The sequence below is a fragment of the Aspergillus karnatakaensis genome (assembly GCF_047715665.1).
Source record: "Aspergillus karnatakaensis strain CBS 102800 unplaced genomic scaffold BJY04scaffold_56, whole genome shotgun sequence".
NCBI classification, from domain to species: Eukaryota; Fungi; Ascomycota; class Eurotiomycetes; order Eurotiales; family Aspergillaceae; genus Aspergillus; species Aspergillus karnatakaensis.
Genome location: NW_027395768.1, coordinates 1 through 19,978, shown reverse-complemented (window position 1 = coordinate 19,978; position 19,978 = coordinate 1). Strand labels below are relative to the sequence as shown.

Here is a 19,978-nt window from a genome sequence, read left to right as displayed (position 1 = left end):
AGTTTCATTTCATTGGGGGTTCCATGGCAGTGTCTGTTGTTCGTTCGATCTTGACTAGATCATTAAAGTATGCTAGTGGACCTGGTACCTCACTTGAACTTCCTACTCATGGCTCTAGCTATATGACATGATCCACTAAAGCGTGCGTAGACACGTCCTCAAAGGAGAATACAAATGTTCAACTCTCCTAGGCCAAAGTCATCGGAGATAATGCCCCTCCTCTCAGGAAAAGACCGCAGCCGCACTGGCATACGCTGCATCAACCTCCACAGTCTCTGACGCAATGGCAGCCTTGTCCGCAGTGGTAACCTTGGCTTGGACGCCTGTGGAGAGTACATTGGTAAGATTCTGAAGGGACTGTAGATTCGCCTTCACAACACTGACAACTCCGGCAGAGGTGAAGCCGGGCTTCTATGTCGCCGGTCAGTCATCATAACGACGAGAAGAACCAAGTAAAGAACGCACATTATCGACCAATTTGTCAAGGATGGCAAGAATATCCGGCTTGAGGCCCGTCACAGAGTTTGTGACTCTTGTGCTGCTCGCAGTCGCAAAGGTGCTAGAGGCGACGACATCGTTTATCGCCTGGTTCAGACCATCCTCCAGGTCGATCTCGGCATATTCGACGTCGACAGCTCCGTCCAAGGTCCCGTCGAAGCCATCGAGAGTGGTGCTGAGGGCGGCGATGTCGGTTTTGATTCCGTACAAGTCGATCAGAACCGTGGCTGCATCGCGCTTCTGCAGGGGTGTAGCCCACGTGCTGGCACTCAGAAGCAGGAAAATCAGTGGGCTTGCAAGCATTCTGCTGTTTTATCGTTGATTCGGTTGTCGCTGAAGTATTGGTTTCAAGCCATGTGCTGCCTTTCCAGATGCGTATTGTCTTATTTATGGTACAAAACATGGTATAGCTACGAGTACCTGGTCGTCGGTCTGTAGAGGCTTCCTCGGCCACATGAACTCCGACACATCCATCGGCGGATCTAGCAATGGCTCCCCGATACGTCAAAGGCGAAATACGATCGTATGAGGATAGCCTGGGACCTGGCACAGTCGCGCCGCAGCCGAAAACTGGCCGAAGAAACTCGCCGGTTGGTTTTCTCCCCTCACGACGGCGCCAATCACTGCTGCGTGTTAGCGAGATGGCTGTCCCTGGCATGGAGCTTAGCAGTTCAAGCACTTGCGCTGGGCTGAGGCCTCGTCTAGGCACCATCATTTTCGTCAGCCATGATATATCGTCCACTGTCCATAATGCTCCTGTATCTGTCCGTTTTAATTCCCTTCCACATCGTTCTACCATCATGGGTTCGGCTACCAGCGAAGAGGCGTCTCCATCCTTTGCGATTCCGCGCCCGACAATTGCAACATGGAGACTAGTGATTATTCTTCTTTGGTGAGACCGAAAGATAGCTCGGTGACGGAGGAGCACTGACCATGGATTCCCGCAGCATCGCCGTCGGACTGTTCTTGTCTTTGATGGATACCACCATTGTATCGACCATGCTATATACCATTTCTGATGAATTCGATGGATTCAAGACCTCCTCGTGGATAGTCCTGGCGTACACCCTGTCCTATGTTGGTAAATATCCACTTCTTGCTTTGCTCTTCGCGAGACATCTTCAAATAACACAAGTCCAGGATGTGCCGTGATCATGGCAAGGTTATCCGATGTTATTGGCCGAAAACTCCTCCTGTGCATGTGCTTCCTGATCTTCCTCGGCGCGTCCATGGGATGCGCCGCGTCGAAGAATATGAGCCAGCTCATCGGCTTCCGTGCGATGCAGGGAATCGGCGGATCGGGGCTGTACGCCATGGCCATGATCATATATCCCGAGATCAGCCCCCCTCCCTTACTCCCCGCGATATCTGGCATCATTGGCATGGTTGTCGCCCTTGCGGGGATTAGCGGGCCGCTCATCGGGGGCGCCCTGACGAGTTACCGTACCTGGCGCTGGGGATTCTGGATAAAGTACGTCCTTGCAACAGCCCAAGAGACGCAGATCTAATGACTTTGTCTAGCGGCCCATGTGCGTTTGTTCCTCTGGTCACCCTGCTACTCGTGTGGCCCAACGATTTCCATTCCGCGAAGAATGTTCGGTTCCGCCACCTTGACTATATCGGCGCACTCCTCATACTTGTCGGATCTGTCCTGTTTGTCTTCATCTTGAATGAAGCCGCCATCAGAGCCTATGCGTGGAGTAGCGCTCCCGTGATTATCGTCCTCGTCATCTCCGCCCTGTCATGGGGAGCACTCGTCTACTGGCAGTGGGCCATCTCGTCCAAACCGAGATTCAAGCAGATTCGGCCTCAATTGCCGTTTCGGCTACTGTCAAGCCGTGTCATGGTTGCCGGCTTCGTGTGAGTTTGCTTGGAAATATCAAATAGCACCCCACTGACAGGCCCGCAATAGCAGCACCATCCTAACAGGTTTTGTCATGCTTCTGGTCATCGTCAACATCCCTTTGCGCGCGCAAATTGTCAACCTGAAGGACGCAGTCGCATCTGGGATTCTGCTCCTCCCGTTGATGGCAGGCACAGCTGTCGGCTCTGCCATCGGCGGGGCCGCGTCTGCGAAGCGAAACAATGCCTTCTGGACGTTGAATCTGGCGAGCATTTTCATGCTGATTGGGAGTGCCTCGCTCTCGACTTTGACAGACTCGGTAGACCCTGCACCAAAGCAGTGGGGACTCGAATCGGTGCTGGGTTTCGGAATCGGGTTGAGTCTCTCGACAATGACCTTTCTTACGACGATGCAGGTTGAGTTTCAGGATCATGGTATGTATTCCGTGTTCTTGTCTTCCAATGCGTATATCAGACTGCGGCGATCAACTGAATATCACCTTGATACTCGTCTAAACATCAAGAAAGAAAAAAAAGCTAACCTACACCCCCTTCATAGCCGTCGCCCAAGGCATCGTCGCTCAACTGCGCATCTTCGGGGGCAGCATCGGCATCGCCTCAAGCTTCATCGTCTTCAACACAAACGTCCAGCACACGCTCGCTGGCGTCCTCACCCCCGAACAACTGTATGAGTTCTACCGGACCCCCGCCGCGATCTACCGGCTCCCTGTGCGGGAGCAGCTTGTCGTTCGCCAGGTCTACGTTAGCACCTTCAATACCGACATGCGCATATGTGCGGGGATTGCGGCGGCTTGCCTCGTTGCGACACTGTGCACATATCAGCGAAAGCCCCAGTCCATCAAGGAGCGGCTTGCGGATTTGGAGGACGCGTATGCAAGGACCGAGGCGGCTAGGGGTGATGGGGCTGCGTGAAGGGTCAATTTTGAATGGTGACAAGGGAAAGTGTCCTGCTGTGGATGCTAGATGGTTGTTAAAAGGATTCCACTTGCTCGGTGTCGGCAATTGAAGGATTGGTTTTGTATTTGTCTAGTTTATTTTCTTGTTCGTAGCATGTCACCACAATGACAGCTACGAAATGAGATGTTTCCTTCGCGAACTGCCCCTGCTGGTATATTATTCACTTCGTGACAGCGACGACCATACGGCGTAAGCATGTATGGGTCCCCTTGGTTGCCCGGCAGCATACCAGTGTTAGAACAACAGGAGGTATAGAAGGCCCTTATAGCCACTGCCTACAACCAAGCCATAAAAGAGGTCCGCAGTTCAGTTTTCACGAGAAGCGCCTCGCTGGTATTAGGTAAATCGACCTTTACCTATGTTTCTACAAAGGTAAGCCACTTTGACATGACTCCCTTTGAGGTCCCCTGTTGGATGGATCAGACATTACTGGTGTCAATTCGTCACAAGACACATAACCCTCTTGCTCTCGGGCTCTTTTTTACCCGATCACTGCCTCGGTAGCTTCCCCATCAATATGACCTCTCGGTGGAGGCGCTCTGATCAGCGGTCCTGTTTTGGCCACTGAGCCTCGGGGCATGGCGGCGACATTTGAGTCCGGGCGGAGAGATTCCTGAGCCTGCCCCTGCCGGTGTTAGATATCTTCGGAAAAGCGGCTCTTGGTGTCAAAGCTCGGTCATTATTTTCGCGGGCCGTTTCTACTCTTCTAGCGGAGAAAAGTGGGCGGTTGGATGGCGCTAGGGGGTTCCTTCGGAACCTACTAAGGTTGGTGTTGAGGCTAACGCGGGGTGGGCGAGATCTGGATATTGGCGGGATCTGAGGATAAAGATAGTAGATTGCAGGATTGTGCCGTATGCTGGAGCTGGAGACGGCCTAAGCACTTGTTCATGGACAGTCTATATAGCCCCGTTGACGATATCAGCTCTCTATCCCGACGGTATCTTACCTGATTCAGTATCTATCGCATTGCCACTCACGCCACTGTGACTGGGACACACCTTGCAGAACTCGAATAGTCCCGTCTATCACTCGGGGTAGCTTCCTCACACTAGACATGGACGACAAATGGCCACCAATTGCCATCATCGGGATGAGCTGTCGCTTTCCTGGAGAGGCTCGATCTGCCAGTGGATTCTGGGATATCCTGCGCAACGGCGAGTCGGCCAGGACTCGGATCCCCGTCGATCGATTTGACCCAGAGGCGTACTATCACCCATCGGCTGATCGGCAGGGCGCTGTAAGTGCTTATCCCCAAATGATGTGGAGTTCGGTGGTCAAGCAGAGATTTTCTGCTTCCCAGGGCTGGATATGCGCCGTGCTAACTGGCTTTGGCAGATTACAACCAAGAAGGGCCACTTTCTCGACGACGACATTGCGGCCTTTGACGCGCCGTTTTTCTCCATCACTGCGGCTGAAGCTGAAGGGATGGATCCGCAGCATCGGATTCTGTTGGAGGTCACATATGAAGCGTTTGAAAATGGTCAGTCGGAGGAGACATTCGATCTCGCATCCTGGTACATAATGGGTGCTGACATGCTCATTTGTAGCTGGGATTCCCTTGCGGGCCGTGACAGGCAGTCAAACAGCGGTGTACGTTAATACACCATTCATAAACGCAGCAGAACACTAAAGCATAAAGCACACGCGAACAGGATGGTAGGGTGCTTCACAAAGGACTACGAAGTCACCTCGGGGCGGGAAAATGCATACATGTCCCCGTATGCGTCGACCGGCTGTGGCGGCGCAATGACCGCCAACCGCCTGTCGTGGTTCTACGACCTCCGCGGCCCTTCTCTCCTCATTGATACGGCTTGTTCCTCGAGCCTCGTCGGCCTCCACCTGGCTTGTCAGGAGATTCGCAGCGGCGGAAGCAAGATGGTATCGCCTCAAACCCTGTCTCAGTCAGCAGAGGTACTAATTAATATTCGTCAACACTAGGCCGTCGTTGCAGGTACCAATCTCATGATCCAGCCCGATGTATGGCGTGGATTGTCGGCGCTGGGGTTCCTGAGCCCTGACGGGCAGTGCCACAGCTTTGATAGCAGTGCCAATGGCTACGGCCGGGGCGAGGGGATGGGAGTCATAGTCCTGAAGCCGCTGACGGATGCCATTCGAAACAATGATGTTATAAGGGCAGTTATCAGGGTATGCCTCCGATATACGTACCTCTTGGGTTTGCATTTCCTAACTATTTCCCACCGAATGCAGGGCACGGGAATAAACCAAGACGGGAAAACACCAGGAATCACAGTGCCTAGCTCGGAGGCCCAGAGAAGCCTCATCCGATCGACCTACAAGGCGGCCGGACTCGGGTTTTCTGAAACGGCGTATTTCGAGGCCCATGGGACAGGCACACCTGTTGGCGACCCACTCGAGCTGTCCGCGATCGGCGAAACCATTGGAGTCGCAAGAGCAGCAGATGGGTGCCCCCCACTGCTTGTCGGTTCGGTCAAGAGCAACATTGGACATTTGGAAGGCGCCTCGGGGATAGCCGGTGTCATCAAGGCGGTTCTCGTTCTCGAGCAGGGTCGGATCCCCGCTGTGCATGGCTATGAGGCGCCGAATCCGCGGTTTGATCTGGAAAGATGGAACATTTGCATCCCTACTGAGCTTATGCCGTGGCCAACGCCGGGGTTACGTCGGGCGAGCGTCAACTCGTTTGGGTATGGAGGCACGAATGCACATGCCATCCTGGACGACGCGTTTCACTATCTTGCTGGTCTGTGAAAAAATATATATTCACGCCCATTGAAACGTATATGCTGATTGAATTACCGAGCAGAGCGAAACATTACCGCAAACCACAACACACGACTCCATGTGAGCTCGCTTCCATCAACGCCAGACTCCGGGATTTCTATTGACCTTGTGGATAATGTGTCAACCGCCACACCAAAGGTGTATGTGTTTTCGGCCCCGGAACAGGACGGGGTCACCCGCATTGTCCAGACATACGCGGACTTTGTCAGGGAAAGCCTTGACCCAGAACAAAAAGGGCCTGATGAGGGGCACAATTCAATAGTGCACAATAGGCTCGAGCTTGCGTACACGCTCGCTGAGAGGCGGACAATCTTCGACTATCGCGGATTCGCCGTCGCGAAATCGCTGCAGGATCTCCGAAGGGCGCTGGAAAGCATGCCTCCAAGGGTAACTCGGTCCCTCAAGGCTCCTTCCTGTGCATGGGTATTCACTGGGCAGGGAGCGCAGTGGTTTGCGATGGGCCGGGAGCTGCAGCAGATGCAGGTCTTCAGCGATAGCCTGCGACGGGCGGATGAATATATAATTTCCCTTGGAAGCCATTTCTCCATTTTTGACGAGCTCAACCAGGCGGAGGAGAAGAGCCGCATCAATGAGCCCCGGTTCTCCCAGATACTGTGTACCGTTGTACAGGTTGCCCTTGTAGACCTCCTGCAGCACTGGCAGGTGCGCCCAAAGGCCGTTGTCGGTCACTCAAGTGGAGAGATCTGTACGTACCACCCAGAGATCACGGATATGGAGTATCTAGCTAACACACCCCAGGCGCAGCTTACGCCTGCGGAGCGATCAGCAGAGAGGCAGCGTGGAAGATCGCCTATTTTCGCGGCCTGCATTCCGAGCAGATTGATAGACCGGGGGCCATGTTGGCGGTCAACCTGTCACAGTCCGGGGTCCAACCTTATTTAGACAAGCTTACGGACGGAGCAGCTGTAGTGGCATGCATCAACAGTCCCCAGAGCGTGACCGTCTCCGGTGACTCATGTGCGGTGGCGCAGGTTGAGAGGCTGCTGCAGAGCGACGATGTCTGGTGCAGGAAACTGAAGGTGCAAACGGCGTACCATTCCCCGCATATGGAAGTAATTGCGCATCAGTACCTGGCATCAATCAAGGATGTCTCTCCCACTACTCCAACTTGCGGTGTCGCCTTCTTCTCATCTGTCTCTGGCGCTCAAATTCCTTTCTCCAGCCTCGATGCGGAGTACTGGTTGAAGAACCTTCTAAGCCCCGTCCGCTTCTCCGATGCAGTTACGGCATTGCTGAGCCAGAATTGCACCAAGATCCGACGCAAGGGATCACCGGGTGTGAACGCTCTGGTCGAAATAGGGCCCCATTCTGCCCTGCAGGGACCATTGCGCGATATTGTGGCACATGTTCCGAATGTGAATGTCAACTCGGTCACCTACATGTCTCTCCTGAAGAGAGGAGAGAGTGCGACGACGACAGCACTGGATGCAGCCGGTAAGCTGTGGGCCCTGGGCTTTCCCCTGGACCTGGGGCGAGTCAACTCCAACAGCTACTCGCCATGGACGGAGTGTAAACCCCTGGTCAATCTGCCTAGCTATCCGTTCAACCACAAGCGAAGATACTGGCACGAGGCTCGAAACACACGAATTAGGCGGATGAGGACCACCCCGCGGACCGACTTGCTGGGCCTCCCAACAGACGACCATAGCACCGTTGCCCCGCGCTGGACTAATTTTATCAGTCCAGCAGAGATCCCCTGGCTTATGGACCATCAAATCCAGGGAATCATCATCTTCCCCGGCGCCGCCATGCTCGCCATGGTGCTGGAGGCGTGCAAGCAGGTGGCTGGACCTCACGCGCACTCAATACAGGGCTACGAATTCCAGGACGTCACCTTCTCCAGACCAATGGTGTTTTCCTCGTCTGTCGCGGTGGTTGAAACGGTCATGCAATTCCGACCGCATAATGTCGGCACCCGGAGCAGCGGCTCTACAGCCACCCACTGGACACAATTCAGCATTCTGTCCATGACCCATGATAATGCCGCGATAGAGCACTGTACGGGACTTGTACGGAGCATCCTCGCCAGAAGCCCCAACGAGGTCGACCACACCGTTGAAGTTCTCCAAAGCTGGAAGGCCTACAGAGACGAGCACGCCGCGATCCTACAGAAACCCACAAAGGCTCAACCGGCCAGTCGGCTCTACGACCGCCTGGCCAACTTGGGGCTTTTCTTTGGTCCTGCCTTCCGCAACATCACGCAGATCCACACGGGGGACGGTTTCGGGCACGGCAAGCTGCAGATCAAGGCCACCTCAGCCCGGATGCCCGAGGGCATCGAATACCCGCTTCCTATCCACCCGACGTTGCTAGACGCGGTCTTCCAGATGATGATCTGCTCTGGGACGGTAAAAGACAATTCTCCTGCCATGGCGCCCAGTTTGATCGAGTCGCTGTATGTCTCGGCCTCGATTCCTCCTGTTGGTTCGTGCATGAGCGGGTACAGCACCCTGAACCCCAAGGTGCGGCTGCAGCAAAGCGGCAATGTTGTCCTATCGGACGATGGCTGGGGTGAGCCCAAGGTTATCCTGAAGGGGTTCGTCTGCACGGAGCTCGCCTCCAGTCAGCTGCGCCATGCTCCTCGCAACATCTGCACACGGATGGACTGGCGGATGGATGTTTTGTCCTCTCGGATTACAGCCGGAGGGTTCTGGAACTCCCTTCCAAAACTTTTGCCAGCCATCTCGAAAGAGGCCAGAGCTTGGAATCGGGCTGCGATCCTGTGCGCCCAGAAAGTGTCCTCGGCCCTTCCGGAACTAGGGGGGGAACAGGCACGGTACATCGACTGCCTGAAGACAATCGCAGCTGGACCACTTGATGAATCCATTGGCGAATATCGGACCCTCGAGTTCTGCCCAGTGATGCACATGATCGATACAATGGGAAGCATCCTACCGCAGATACTGGATCGCAGCAAACAAGCCGAGCCCCTCGTCACGTCTGAGCTTATTTCCAATTTTCTTGATGACGCGGTCAATCGACCCTTTGTTGACTCTGTGATTTCCGAGTTCATCGACCGTGCGGCAGACATCAACCCCGATAGCCACATACTCGAGATTGGAGACGGGTCAATCACCTGCGCAACGTCGGTTTTGCGGCGCGTCGTACCCAAATCAGCGGGATGCGCACGCCTCACTACATATACTCTGGCAGCGCTCGAGTTCGAGGCACTCTCCCAGGCCAAAGCCATGTCCAAGGAATGGGCTTTGTTTGACTCGAAGCGGCTCAATATTGAAAAAGACGCCGAGAAACAAGGGTTTGAGGCTGGCTCGTACGACTACATCATCATGACCGACCTGATGCCCCGAGTGGATGTTGCGGTGGCGCTAGCACGGGTCAAGAAACTGTTGAAACCACATGGGAAGCTTCTGGTTGCAGGCATAACGGCCAATCAGCCGCGGACAGCCTTTATTCTGGGGTCTGATGCAAGATGGTGGCATACACCCCGAGATGAGAGGGAATGGGACTCGATGATAAGAGAATCAGGCTTCACCGGTATCGAGCACATCGTCCACGATTCCGCGGACCCGGACATACGAGAGGTCTCGGTGATGATTACCTCTGTGCCGTTCAGCGCCGAATATGATTTCTCGGAGGTGGTCATTCTCCATAGAGCTGACTGTCCCAATGAGAGTAATGTGCTCAGCAAAACGTTTGGGGATTTGCTCACCAAGGGTTGTTTCTCTGTCAGCCATGCTACCCTTGACACAGTGCCAGAGCATCTCACGGGAAAGGCTGTAGTCTCATTCCTCGAGCTTGACAACCCACTGCTTGAAGCCCTGTCCGAACCCGAGTTTGTCACGGTCAGGAGCCTGATCCTGAACAGCGCAGGTGTGCTCTGGGTGACCGGACAGGGCCAAGTGGCCAGTGCAGCAGCCTCGCACCCCTTTGGAGTCGCCAGCGGACTGTTGCGCACCGTCCGCTCAGAGGATCCATCAAAGCGCCTTGGCAATCTCGACCTATCCCTCCACACAAAATCACAGAATGAGCTTGCTGCCAGCATCGTCTACGAAGTGTTCTGGACCGTCCTGGGAGCTAGACCCTCTGACCGCGAAACCCGAGACTGGGAATTCGCCGCGGACGGCAGCTGCGTATACGTGCCACGAGTCTTTGAAGATGAGGAGCTGAGCACGGCAATCAACCTGAAAAGCAGAGTGCCGCAGGCGAGGCAGGAGCCTCTCTTCCAAGAGACTCGGCCGTTGAAAATGGTCCTGCGGGAGCCGGGCTTGCTCAACACGTTCGCGTTTGTGGACGACGACGAGTTTCGCGAGGAGTTGAAGCCGGACTACGTTGAGATGAAGGTTCTCTGCACCGGTCTGTCCCCCTGGTCATTCGCACCTCGTTGATACTGACCATTCCATTTGTAGGGCTCAACTTTGTGGACATCATGGCCGCGCTGGGTCAGGTGCCTACGCCCACTCTGGGCTGTGAGGTTGGAGGAATCATCACGAATGTTGGGCCGCAGGTTACGCAGTTCAAGCCGGGTGACAAAGGTAATCTTGTTATTCCATAACTACATGGTCCGCAGACCAATGGATGAAACGCTGACTGCCGTAAAGTTGTGGGCATGCTCCAGGGGAGTTTCAACAGCCACGTCCGCATCCGATCAACGATCATCCAGCACGTCCCATCCCACATGACTGTCGAGGAGGGAACCACAGCCATAGTATCCTTCTTGACCGCGTGGATCGCGCTCGTCAACAAGGCGAACCTGACCCGCCACGAAACAGCCCTGATCCACTACGGCGCTGGCGGCGTCGGACAAGCGGCGATCCAGATCTGCCAACACCTCGGCGTCGAGATCTACACCACCGTCGGGTCTCAGGCAAAGAAGGACCTGCTCATCAATAAGTACGGTCTGGCCCATGACCACATCTTCTACTCGCGAGATGTGACCTTTGCCGAAGGGCTAAGAAGAATGACCGCCGGACGCGGCGTCGACGTCGTCCTAAACTCGACCTCCGGCGAGCTCCTCCGGCAGTCGTGGACTTGTGTCGCAGACCACGGACGCTTCGTCGAGATCGGCAAACGCGATATCCTGGAAAACGTCGGCCTTGACATGGGACCTTTCCTCCGCGGCGTAAGCTACATCGGATTCAACCTCGAGATGTACCACCAGTGTAGCCCCGTCCACATGGAATGTTCGCGGGCGCTCGACGAGATATTCCATCTCTTCCGCACGAAGCGCTTCCACCCGCTGGCCCCGCTGACCGTGTACAGCTACCCGCAGGTCGAGCAGGCATTCCGGGCCCTACAATCCGGTGTGGTCTCTGGAAAGATTGTCGTCCAGGCCCGAGACGATGATCTAGTTTCCGTGGTTCCCCGAGTAGAACCCCCCTTTACGGTTGACCCCGACGCGACGTATCTCTTAGCTGGTGGACTGGGTGGGATTGGTCGCAGTATTGCCGATATGCTCCTGTCGCATGGGGCCAGACATCTTGCGTTCATATCTCGATCAGGCGACTCCAGGGAGGATGCGAAAATGTTTCTAGATCAGCTGCACCGGCACGATTGCGATGCAAGGGCGTATGCGTGTGATATATCGAACAGGACCAGTCTCCAAAATACGCTTGCACAGTGTGCTGCTGAAATGCCCCCAGTCAAGGGTTTGATCCAATGTTCGATGGTTCTCAAGGTAGGTCCATCCTCCTTTCATTGCCCCCCTTTGAAGCGCCCATGTGTCTCCTAACACGGATGCAATTATCAGGATGGCGTCTTCGAGCAAATGTCCTACGGGGACTGGATCACGGCCACGCGTCCCAAGATCCAGGGCTCCTGGAACCTGCACGAGCTAGTCCCGCGGGACCTCGACTTCTTCATCATGCTCTCTTCAATCTCTGGTGTGATCGGCAACCCAGGGCAGGCCAACTACGCGGCTGGAAACGCATTCGAAGACGCCCTGGCTCTCTTCCGGCGCCAGCAGGGCCTTCCCGCCACGGCGATTGATCTTGGCGCCGTCCACGACGTCGGATACATTGCCGAGTCCGACAAGGCAGCGGATCTGGCGCATACTGCGGCTTTCCAGATTGCCGAGAGGGAGGTCCATCACCTTGTGGGGCTTGCAATTGTGGCGGGTACTCGGTCTCAGGGCCAGGGCCAGGGCCAGGGGAAGCAGGTGCCGGCGCGGATCATCACTGGCCTGAGCGCGAGCCAGGAGATGAGCGATGTCCTCCGACGGGCTCCCTGGGCGCGGGATGCCAAGTTCTCGACGCTGTGGAAGCCTGGTGGTGTAGAAGACGGCAATGTGGCGCTTCAGGCTGGCCTGGAGGCATTTAGTAAGGCGGAGTCGCTAGAGACTGCCGCGGGCATTGCGGAGGATATGATTGTCTCTCGGATGGCGAGGATGCTAATGATTCCCGTGGAAGATATCAATGGTGCGCAGCCTTTGCACACGTATGGCGGTAAGGCTCAAACTCGTTCCGGACAGCGACTTGGAAGCTTGATTCTGACTGCTTTCTAGTGAACTCGCTGATTGCCGTTGAAATTAGAGCCTGGGTGGCAACCAAATTCCAGACAGAAATCTCCGTCTTTGACATCCTGAGCCCGACTCCCTTGTCAGCACTTGCCAGCAAGATTGTTAAGGAGAGCAAACTGCTTCCGGAGCGATTGAGGAAGGAAACTAGGAGAGATAATGTACAGGGAGACGGCCTGGATTGATTGTCATTGTCATTGTATGTCTATGCTACTTAGTACGGAGTAGTGATTGCGAACTCCACATCCAAATCAACGGACTATACCCATCAGTCTTGAAGGTTGCGAAAATGCTTCAGTAGTGCAGAGACCTGTGAGCGTGCAGTGTCCACTTTGGGGACAGAACTGATCCCACCGTCGCAGGTGACTTCTGGGTGGCCAGCATCCAGGGACTCGGCCTTGGACATGACATGGTGGAACCGAATCAGCGAGAATTCTAAACAGATAAGGAGCTCAAGGCCGTTCTGTCGAACGCCCAATTGTTTCTCGTCCACGTCGGCGAGGCAGATGCATACTCTAGTCACTTGATTATTCCGGGAGTCAGGCCTCGCAGGGCGACGCTGCTGCTGCTCCGAGAGATTGGTGGTAGCAGTACATTGGTGGATTTGGAAATTGTGCTGGATGATATCGATGCACACCTGGATGGCCTCGCCGAGTGCGACCGCGATGATCTTGGCTTCGGACATGTCGGAGCGCACCGTCGGCGATGCATGCAAAGTATTATCCTGGAGTGCATGCGCCGCCTGACTCAGCTCATCAAAGAGTCTGCATATCACTCGCACCTTGTAACAGTCGGCCTCGGTGAGGAGATCGAGGGTTGTTGACTTGCAGGTGTTGTGCAGTCCGCTATACAGTTTCAACGCATCCAGGAAGCCTTGTTCTCCGTCTCCGTCGGTCTCATTCAGGACGATCGGGTCGATTGAGCGGTCCGACAGAGAATCGATACCCGTCCCATGCATGATCAACTGGCCAAGAGTATCCCAGCCGCGGAGATCAGGTGCTAGAAAGGTATCAAAGGATACTGGAGGGGATGCAAGCCCAGGGCCTGGCTCCTGTGCCTGCCATGTAGATCCATTATTCCACCCAGCGTCGTCAGGGCCCCACATGCGCCCTTGACTGTCATGCAGGGGCCCGCCAGTGGTGTGCTGCTGATAATTCTTGCCCATGTGCTGCCCTGGGCCCAACTGCGCCAGGGAGGCTTGCTGGGGGTCAGATGGACCAGTTTCCGCGGCAGGACGGTGGTGCCGTGTTGAAGGCGACGCTTTGTGGGGTTTAGAGGAGATAGAGAGAGGCTGCTTTCGCGGTCGCCCTGTCCTGCTCCGAAGCGAAAAGAGACATTGTCGTTGGTTCAGCGCGCATGCTTTGCAGCGACCTCCATTGGTGGCTGCGGACAGTTCGCAACGGATCTTGCGCGCGTGGCATTCTTCACACGCCAACCGCAACTGAGCCTCGACGGATTCTTCTGCCATTGCTATCGTGGTATTAAATTTTGTCGCTCTGAAACACTGGATGCGGTGGTGTGACCTTTTATGCGCGCTGCAGTGCGGTGCAGTGCACCTGGTCTCGCTAACATTGCCCGGAATGACCGCTCTGGGGTCTCCAACACCACCACCTGGCGCGAGACTCTATTGGGTAGAAAACGTTCGTTCAATAAATCCCAACAAGCGCGGGGCAACCATCGGTGCGCCGCTAAGGCAGGTGGTCCGGAACGCCAGCCAATTTCTAGGCAAGGCTTGTTCGACGGTCTATGCGGCCAATGGTACCTTTCCCGAAAGGGGCATGACGGGGCCGACTGTTCATTTCCCACCTGGAAACGCCTGGCGTGCTGATTTGGTGATTTCCTGACCCCAGGAATCACTCCGCATGCAAGCCGACTGTGCCGCCGGAATAACCCTAACCAATTGGCCATTTTATCACCGAGACAGGACCGGGATCCTTGCTGCATGCTACCAATTACATTCGGGACCCCTCATCTAGCCACAAGCACTGGTTCAGTTCAGTTGTCCATTCGTGGGCTCTCCCACTCCCAGGAACCGCCGCCGGGGACTCCGCACCCCCTCCCCAGAATCTTATGATGAGCTTGCTCGCATTACAAGAAGTGCTAGCCCAGGTAGCCAAGGCGATGTTCATATGACACACGCCCTACCTCTTCCCATAGTGTTCACCCTTTTCATGCATGAGCGCAATATTCCACATCCATCGCGTAGCCACAGCCAGCAGTCCGGCCCAACCCCAGGGTACCAGCCAGCCTAGAAAGAAAGCAAAATCAGAGAATTAGCAAAATACCCCCCAGAACACCGGATATATGGACCCACCAATGAGGAATACCGTATCCCTGCTTGCGAGAGTCGCGATGAGAGTGATGAGCCCCGTCGCCACGATCGCTCCAGAAAGGCCCCAAGCCAAGTCGAGGCGCGCAAGTAGAACACGAATCCCCCTGCTCGAGCAATATCGAGCATCGAGCAGTCGGCGATATTCCTCTCCTTGCCCACCGTCCACCGCGAGCACGTCCTCGACGATGGTGTAGACCCCCGGTCGCACCAGCGCTGTTCTGTCCATCGACGAGACGCGGAACGGATACCGGGCGTGCATCCGGTTCATCACGCAAGCGCATAGCAACTGGCTGCTAACTTGAAGGACCAGCATTGGCACGGGCAGACTGATGAGTCGAGTCGATGTGTCCGCGACGCTGTCGTCCTCGCGCCGGCTCGTGCTAATCGCCGCGATCATCAGGGCCGCGATGTAACAGAACCCCGTGAAAAAGTTCCATTGGAAATAATCGAGCTATGCCCGCGGACAGATGATTGTATTAGCCAGTTGAATGCGACATAGATGACAACTTGACTCACATGGTGCCGCTTGCTGCCAGTCGGTCGACAGGTAGAGTCGGAGCGAACGAGGGCCCAGGTCCGGCGAAGCAGAGTCAGGACACTGAACACGCCAATTGCGGATGCGAGTATCGTAAATACTGTAGGGCTCGTCTTTTTAGCTCTCCTCCACTCGGTCCCGAGAAGGGAGTACTCCGTACCTATCCAAGGTTCAAGCCCTGCAACCTTGAGCAATATGAGATATAGGATCTCTGGTAGTAACCCGGCTCCCGTAAAGATACAGGCCGCAGTGATTGCAATTGCGACCCTGTATTGACCGAGATCCAGTGGGATCCTGGTCACCCGGTCTACCTCCGGGTCTGGATTGGAAACCTGGACTATCTGTGAATCCTTTGACATCGTTGCAAGAGCCAGCAATGAGGCCATGGAGTACACGCGAACAAAAGGAAACGATTCCCATACACTATACTTTGAAAGGCTTTCTCTGTGTGAAGTAATCACTAAGAATCTTTCTGCCTGCCTAGCGGAGCAGCCGCCAGAAATCAACAATGCCCGCCATAATTCCGACAGCTTCTAGGCCAAAAGAAAAGTCGCCGACCGACGGGTTCAAACTCTCCTGGCTGCCATGGAGAAAGACTCCGAGTTTGGAGCGCACGTTAGCCGGCGTGTTTTATCCTAATCAACAGGACTTTGTGGGGAAGGGACATCGTTGGTATCCTTATTGGAGTCGCACTACTTGGTATTTACCTTTTTGTGTAGTCTTCTCTGAGTTTACTCGCCTCGTTATACATTATCTTCACTACTTTCTGCCTGACACCCCCCGCGCAGACATAGATGGCGCACCAAGAAGGTCTCAGAGCACCCTTCAGGGACTGGCCGAATGATGCAGGTGTTGGTGGCTCCTGTCTGACACTTGGCGAGCGTTCGCTAGCTGACTAGCAATATTATCTTCCCCCAGTTCGAAGCCATGGCCGAGACGCGCACCCCCGTTGAGCTCCAGGTCGTTGGATCCCTTCCGAACCAGCTCGCCGGTACGTTGTACAGAATTGGTCCCGGGACGTACAAAGTCAAGGGCAGCCACTTCCAGCTTAGCCACTGGTTTGACGGGTTCTCCTTCGTGCACCGATTTGAGCTGGTGCCCCAGTTCACTACGGGGACGTGTAAGGTGCTATACAACTCACGAGGGCAAGTCGACGCCCTTGTTGAGGAAGCGCGAAAGTCTGGCACATTGAAGGGGATGACCTTTGGGCAGAAGAGGGATCCCTGTGAGAGCATCTTCCGGAAGGTCAAGTCGATATTCCATGCGCCTTTCAGTTCCAAGGACCCGGGGCTTGTCAATGCCGGCGTCACTCTACATGCTAATGTTAGCTGTTTCTTTTCTCCAAGCGACTGGTCAATTTACTTCTGACTCTCTGACCGGACAACACGTTAGGCCCCTGGTGTGCCGGAAATTCTGCGAGCGCGTCCTGATGGCTCTCGATTCCGCAGCCTCACCTCGTTGACCGATGCCAATGTGCTGAAACATGTAGGATACTACCCACCTCTCAGAGACTTCTCTATAGAGACTAAGTCATATTCCCTCAAGATCGACCCCGAGACACTGGAGCCCATAGGAGTAACCCGCCAAAGCGACCTGCACTCCGACCTCAAAGGGCCGCTCTCTTGCGCCCACGCAGAGTTCGATACGGCAACAGGAGACGCATACAACTACAATCTCGACATTGGCAGATACGCAACGTACCGCATCTTCAGGACCTCCGCACAGACTGGGCAGACCGAGATCATCGCAACCATCACAGGTCCCGATGTCAAGGCTGCCTACTTGCACTCGTTCTTCCTCAGCACCGACTATGTGATTCTGTGTATCTGGCCCGCCCTCTATGGCGCCGGCGGGCTCAAACTACTCTGGGAGAGAAACATAGCAGACGCTTTGCATTTTGATCACAATGTGCAGGCTCGATGGTATGTCGTGGACCGGCTGCACGGCAAAGGCGTCGTCGCTACCTACGTGAGTCCGGCCTTTTTCAGCTTCCATACTGTCAACGCATGGCAGGAGACGAGCCATGATGCGTCCACCGACGTTATTTGCGATATCATCCAGTATCCCACAGACGAGATGATCCAGCGCGCATACTATGATACCATGGCCTCCACCGGTCCCAATGTGACGAGGTACTATGGCAGTGAGCTCTCGCGCCCCAGCTTGGTTCGCTATCGTCTGCCTTCTGTAAGCCACACGGCCACCGAGGAGAGGACATCTGGATCTACCTGTCTTCCACAGGCAGAGCCAATGTTGAGAATTGATGATGACTGTGTCGGGGATCTGCCAACGATCAACCCGCATTTCAAGACAAGAAAGACCCGATATGTCTATAACATTGTTAATCAGGGAAAAGTGAGTTATCCCGCCTATGAGATTAATCCTCCTTTACACCTCGCTGATGAGCTCACCAACCAACTTTAGTCATCCTTCTTTGATGCAATTGCAAAAATCGACCTGGAAACGCAAGAGTCCTGGCTATGGGAGCAGGACCGCCATACCCCCGGAGAGGCCATCTTTATCCCCGACGGCGAAGAACAAGCCGAAGATGCGGGCTATCTTGTGAGTGTTGTTCTTAATGGAGACACAGGCACAAGTTATCTTCTCTGCTTGGACGCACGAACTATGCTAGAGGTTGGGCGTGCTGTGTGTGATTCTGCTATCGGATTTGGGTTCCATGGGTCGTATTATCCAAGCCATAGTCTGTGAAACATGAAATGTCGGCTATCAACCATGGGTTTCTCTTTTGTATTGTTACGCGCGGGGCTGCAGCTCGGCATGGTTATATAAATAGTTAGCATAGTATCAGATACAGGATATAAACTCTATCCCACAGGGCAGGCAGAGTTATAGTACTATTTCTTTACAGCTTTATTTTTTCTTGTTACGAAGTAATTAATTAACTTTAGTAAATAATCTAACTTTTTTTTATTCTAGCTAGTTTTTTACTTTTAATTTTTTTGATAACTAGATTTAATATTTAATTCTAATATACTAAATTTTTAAAGTTATGTAGCTTATAAATTAAGTATAATTATAATTAAAAAGTACCCTCTCTGGCCATATAATATATCATATATAAGTAAGAATATAAATCTGCTTAATATCTTTACTTATTATATTTTACCAGGTAAAATGGTAATAAAATAAATAATAATTAATTAAGTAAAGATATAAAACAAGACTTAAAAAGATAAAGTAGTTATATATATATAAGGTCTTAAAATATAATTTTTAAGGTATTAAACCTTGCTAGTAATTTTTTAAAAGTTTATATAATTACTTTTTATATTTAATATTACCTAGATCCTTATTATTATTTTACTAATTAGGTATTTTAGAATATCTATATTAATAACAAACTATAGTTTTTTTAATAATTATTTAAAGATAGTTAAGATTATTAATTTTAATCTAGTAATATACTTGAATATCTCTTTTATTTAATTTTATATATTCTTAATTAAGTTTGAATTAGGTAAGTATAATAGCTAATTTATAAAAAGAATTGATTATTCTTGAAATATATTAAAAATTATATAAGCTTTATAATAAGATATATTATCCTATGATAATAATCTATTTAGTAGTTATAAAGTCTTTAAGATACTAGTCTTAAGATTAATATAAATATTAAAAACTTTAAATAATATGCCTGTCTTTCTTGATAAAAGGTAAGGCTACTTACTATCTATATATATTTCCTAAAAATTAGTAAAGATAAAAATTTTCTTTAAATTATTTAAGATTTATTTAAGTTATATTAATATTTTTAAAATAGTAAATTATATCCTTCTTTATTTAGATCATATATTATTCTTAATATTTAAAATACCTTATATTTTATACTGTTACGGAAGAACAGACCTCTCTACATCTTCCTAACCCTAGTAACCTCTCATAAGCTCGCAACACTTAACTTAACTTACTTAATCCTTTTTCTAAATAACTTTATATCTAACTAGTATAAAGACTAGTTATAGTTAAAGTTAAGCTTAGTTAAAGTAGACAAGGCTAAGTATCTTATATATAAGATACTTGTAGAGTAGTTTATATAAGTATATTACTATTCTAAAGATAACTTTAAATAATAATAGATTATTAATTATAAAGAATAAGTAAGACTAGATATAGTAGTAATAAGTATCCTTAAATATTCTTTATATTATATATTATCTTATATACCTTTCTAAGGTATACTAGGTAGTATACTTAATAAGGATACTCTTTTATTTACTATTTCCCTACTAGTTCCTAGTTTACTAGATAGTATATATATATAATTTCTTTTATAAGTATCTGTGAGAAAGGGGTTTCTTATAGGCTTGGTTGAATCAGCGTATTCAAGACTCGGGAACCTAATAAGGAAATAAGGGCTGTTTTTAAGGATCGCGGAAATAGTATAGATTAACGCTGAGGTTCAGAATCTTGCTTTACGAGGATTCTAGGGTTAGGGTTAGGGTTAGGGTTAGGGTTAGGGTTAGGGTTAGGGTTAGGGTTAGGGTTAGGGTTAGGGTTAGGGTTAGGGTTAGGGTTAGGG

General features: G+C 52.0%; 6 protein-coding genes across 6 annotated transcripts; 3 read left to right on the top strand and 3 right to left on the bottom strand.

Annotated features, from left to right (window-relative positions):
* Positions 1–222: 222 nt before the first annotated feature.
* On the bottom strand, positions 223–801 carry BJY04DRAFT_222097 (cell wall mannoprotein 1 family protein; the record flags this gene model as incomplete). The annotated part of the gene is made up of 2 exons (XM_073717297.1): positions 223–411; positions 466–801. 2 exons carry the CDS (start codon positions 799–801, stop codon positions 223–225), a joined length of 525 nt encoding a protein of 174 aa, XP_073567162.1.
* Positions 802–1,277: 476 nt separating this feature from the next.
* Positions 1,278–3,487, top strand: BJY04DRAFT_230644 (MFS general substrate transporter). The gene is made up of 6 exons (XM_073719334.1): positions 1,278–1,390; positions 1,446–1,579; positions 1,639–1,969; positions 2,020–2,358; positions 2,411–2,775; positions 2,900–3,487. The coding sequence occupies exons 1-6, from the start codon at positions 1,299–1,301 to the stop codon at positions 3,271–3,273; spliced, it is 1,635 nt and encodes a 544-aa protein (XP_073567161.1). The 5' UTR covers positions 1,278–1,298; the 3' UTR covers positions 3,274–3,487.
* An 885-nt stretch (positions 3,488–4,372) lies between these two features.
* On the top strand, positions 4,373–12,756 carry BJY04DRAFT_222095 (type I polyketide synthase; the record flags this gene model as incomplete). The annotated part of the gene is made up of 12 exons (XM_073717296.1): positions 4,373–4,555; positions 4,654–4,798; positions 4,866–4,908; positions 4,971–5,196; positions 5,257–5,463; positions 5,527–6,037; positions 6,101–6,784; positions 6,838–10,413; positions 10,467–10,592; positions 10,659–11,734; positions 11,807–12,500; positions 12,560–12,756. The coding sequence occupies 12 exons, from the start codon at positions 4,373–4,375 to the stop codon at positions 12,754–12,756; spliced, it is 7,668 nt and encodes a 2,555-aa protein (XP_073567160.1).
* Positions 12,738–14,048, bottom strand: BJY04DRAFT_198238 (Zn(II)2Cys6 transcription factor domain-containing protein). The gene has a single exon (XM_073712584.1). The coding sequence runs from the start codon at positions 14,037–14,039 to the stop codon at positions 12,840–12,842; it is 1,200 nt and encodes a 399-aa protein (XP_073567159.1). The 5' UTR covers positions 14,040–14,048; the 3' UTR covers positions 12,738–12,839.
* Positions 14,049–14,712: 664 nt separating this feature from the next.
* BJY04DRAFT_230640 (uncharacterized protein) lies at positions 14,713–15,797 on the bottom strand (the record flags this gene model as incomplete). The annotated part of the gene is made up of 4 exons (XM_073719333.1): positions 14,713–14,819; positions 14,886–15,354; positions 15,420–15,538; positions 15,599–15,797. 4 exons carry the CDS (start codon positions 15,795–15,797, stop codon positions 14,713–14,715), a joined length of 894 nt encoding a protein of 297 aa, XP_073567158.1.
* Positions 15,798–16,232: 435 nt separating this feature from the next.
* On the top strand, positions 16,233–18,147 carry BJY04DRAFT_230639 (carotenoid oxygenase family protein; the record flags this gene model as incomplete). The annotated part of the gene is made up of 5 exons (XM_073719332.1): positions 16,233–16,289; positions 16,357–16,761; positions 16,831–16,923; positions 16,984–17,793; positions 17,863–18,147. 5 exons carry the CDS (start codon positions 16,233–16,235, stop codon positions 18,145–18,147), a joined length of 1,650 nt encoding a protein of 549 aa, XP_073567157.1.
* Between the last annotated feature and the right edge of the window lie 1,831 nt (positions 18,148–19,978).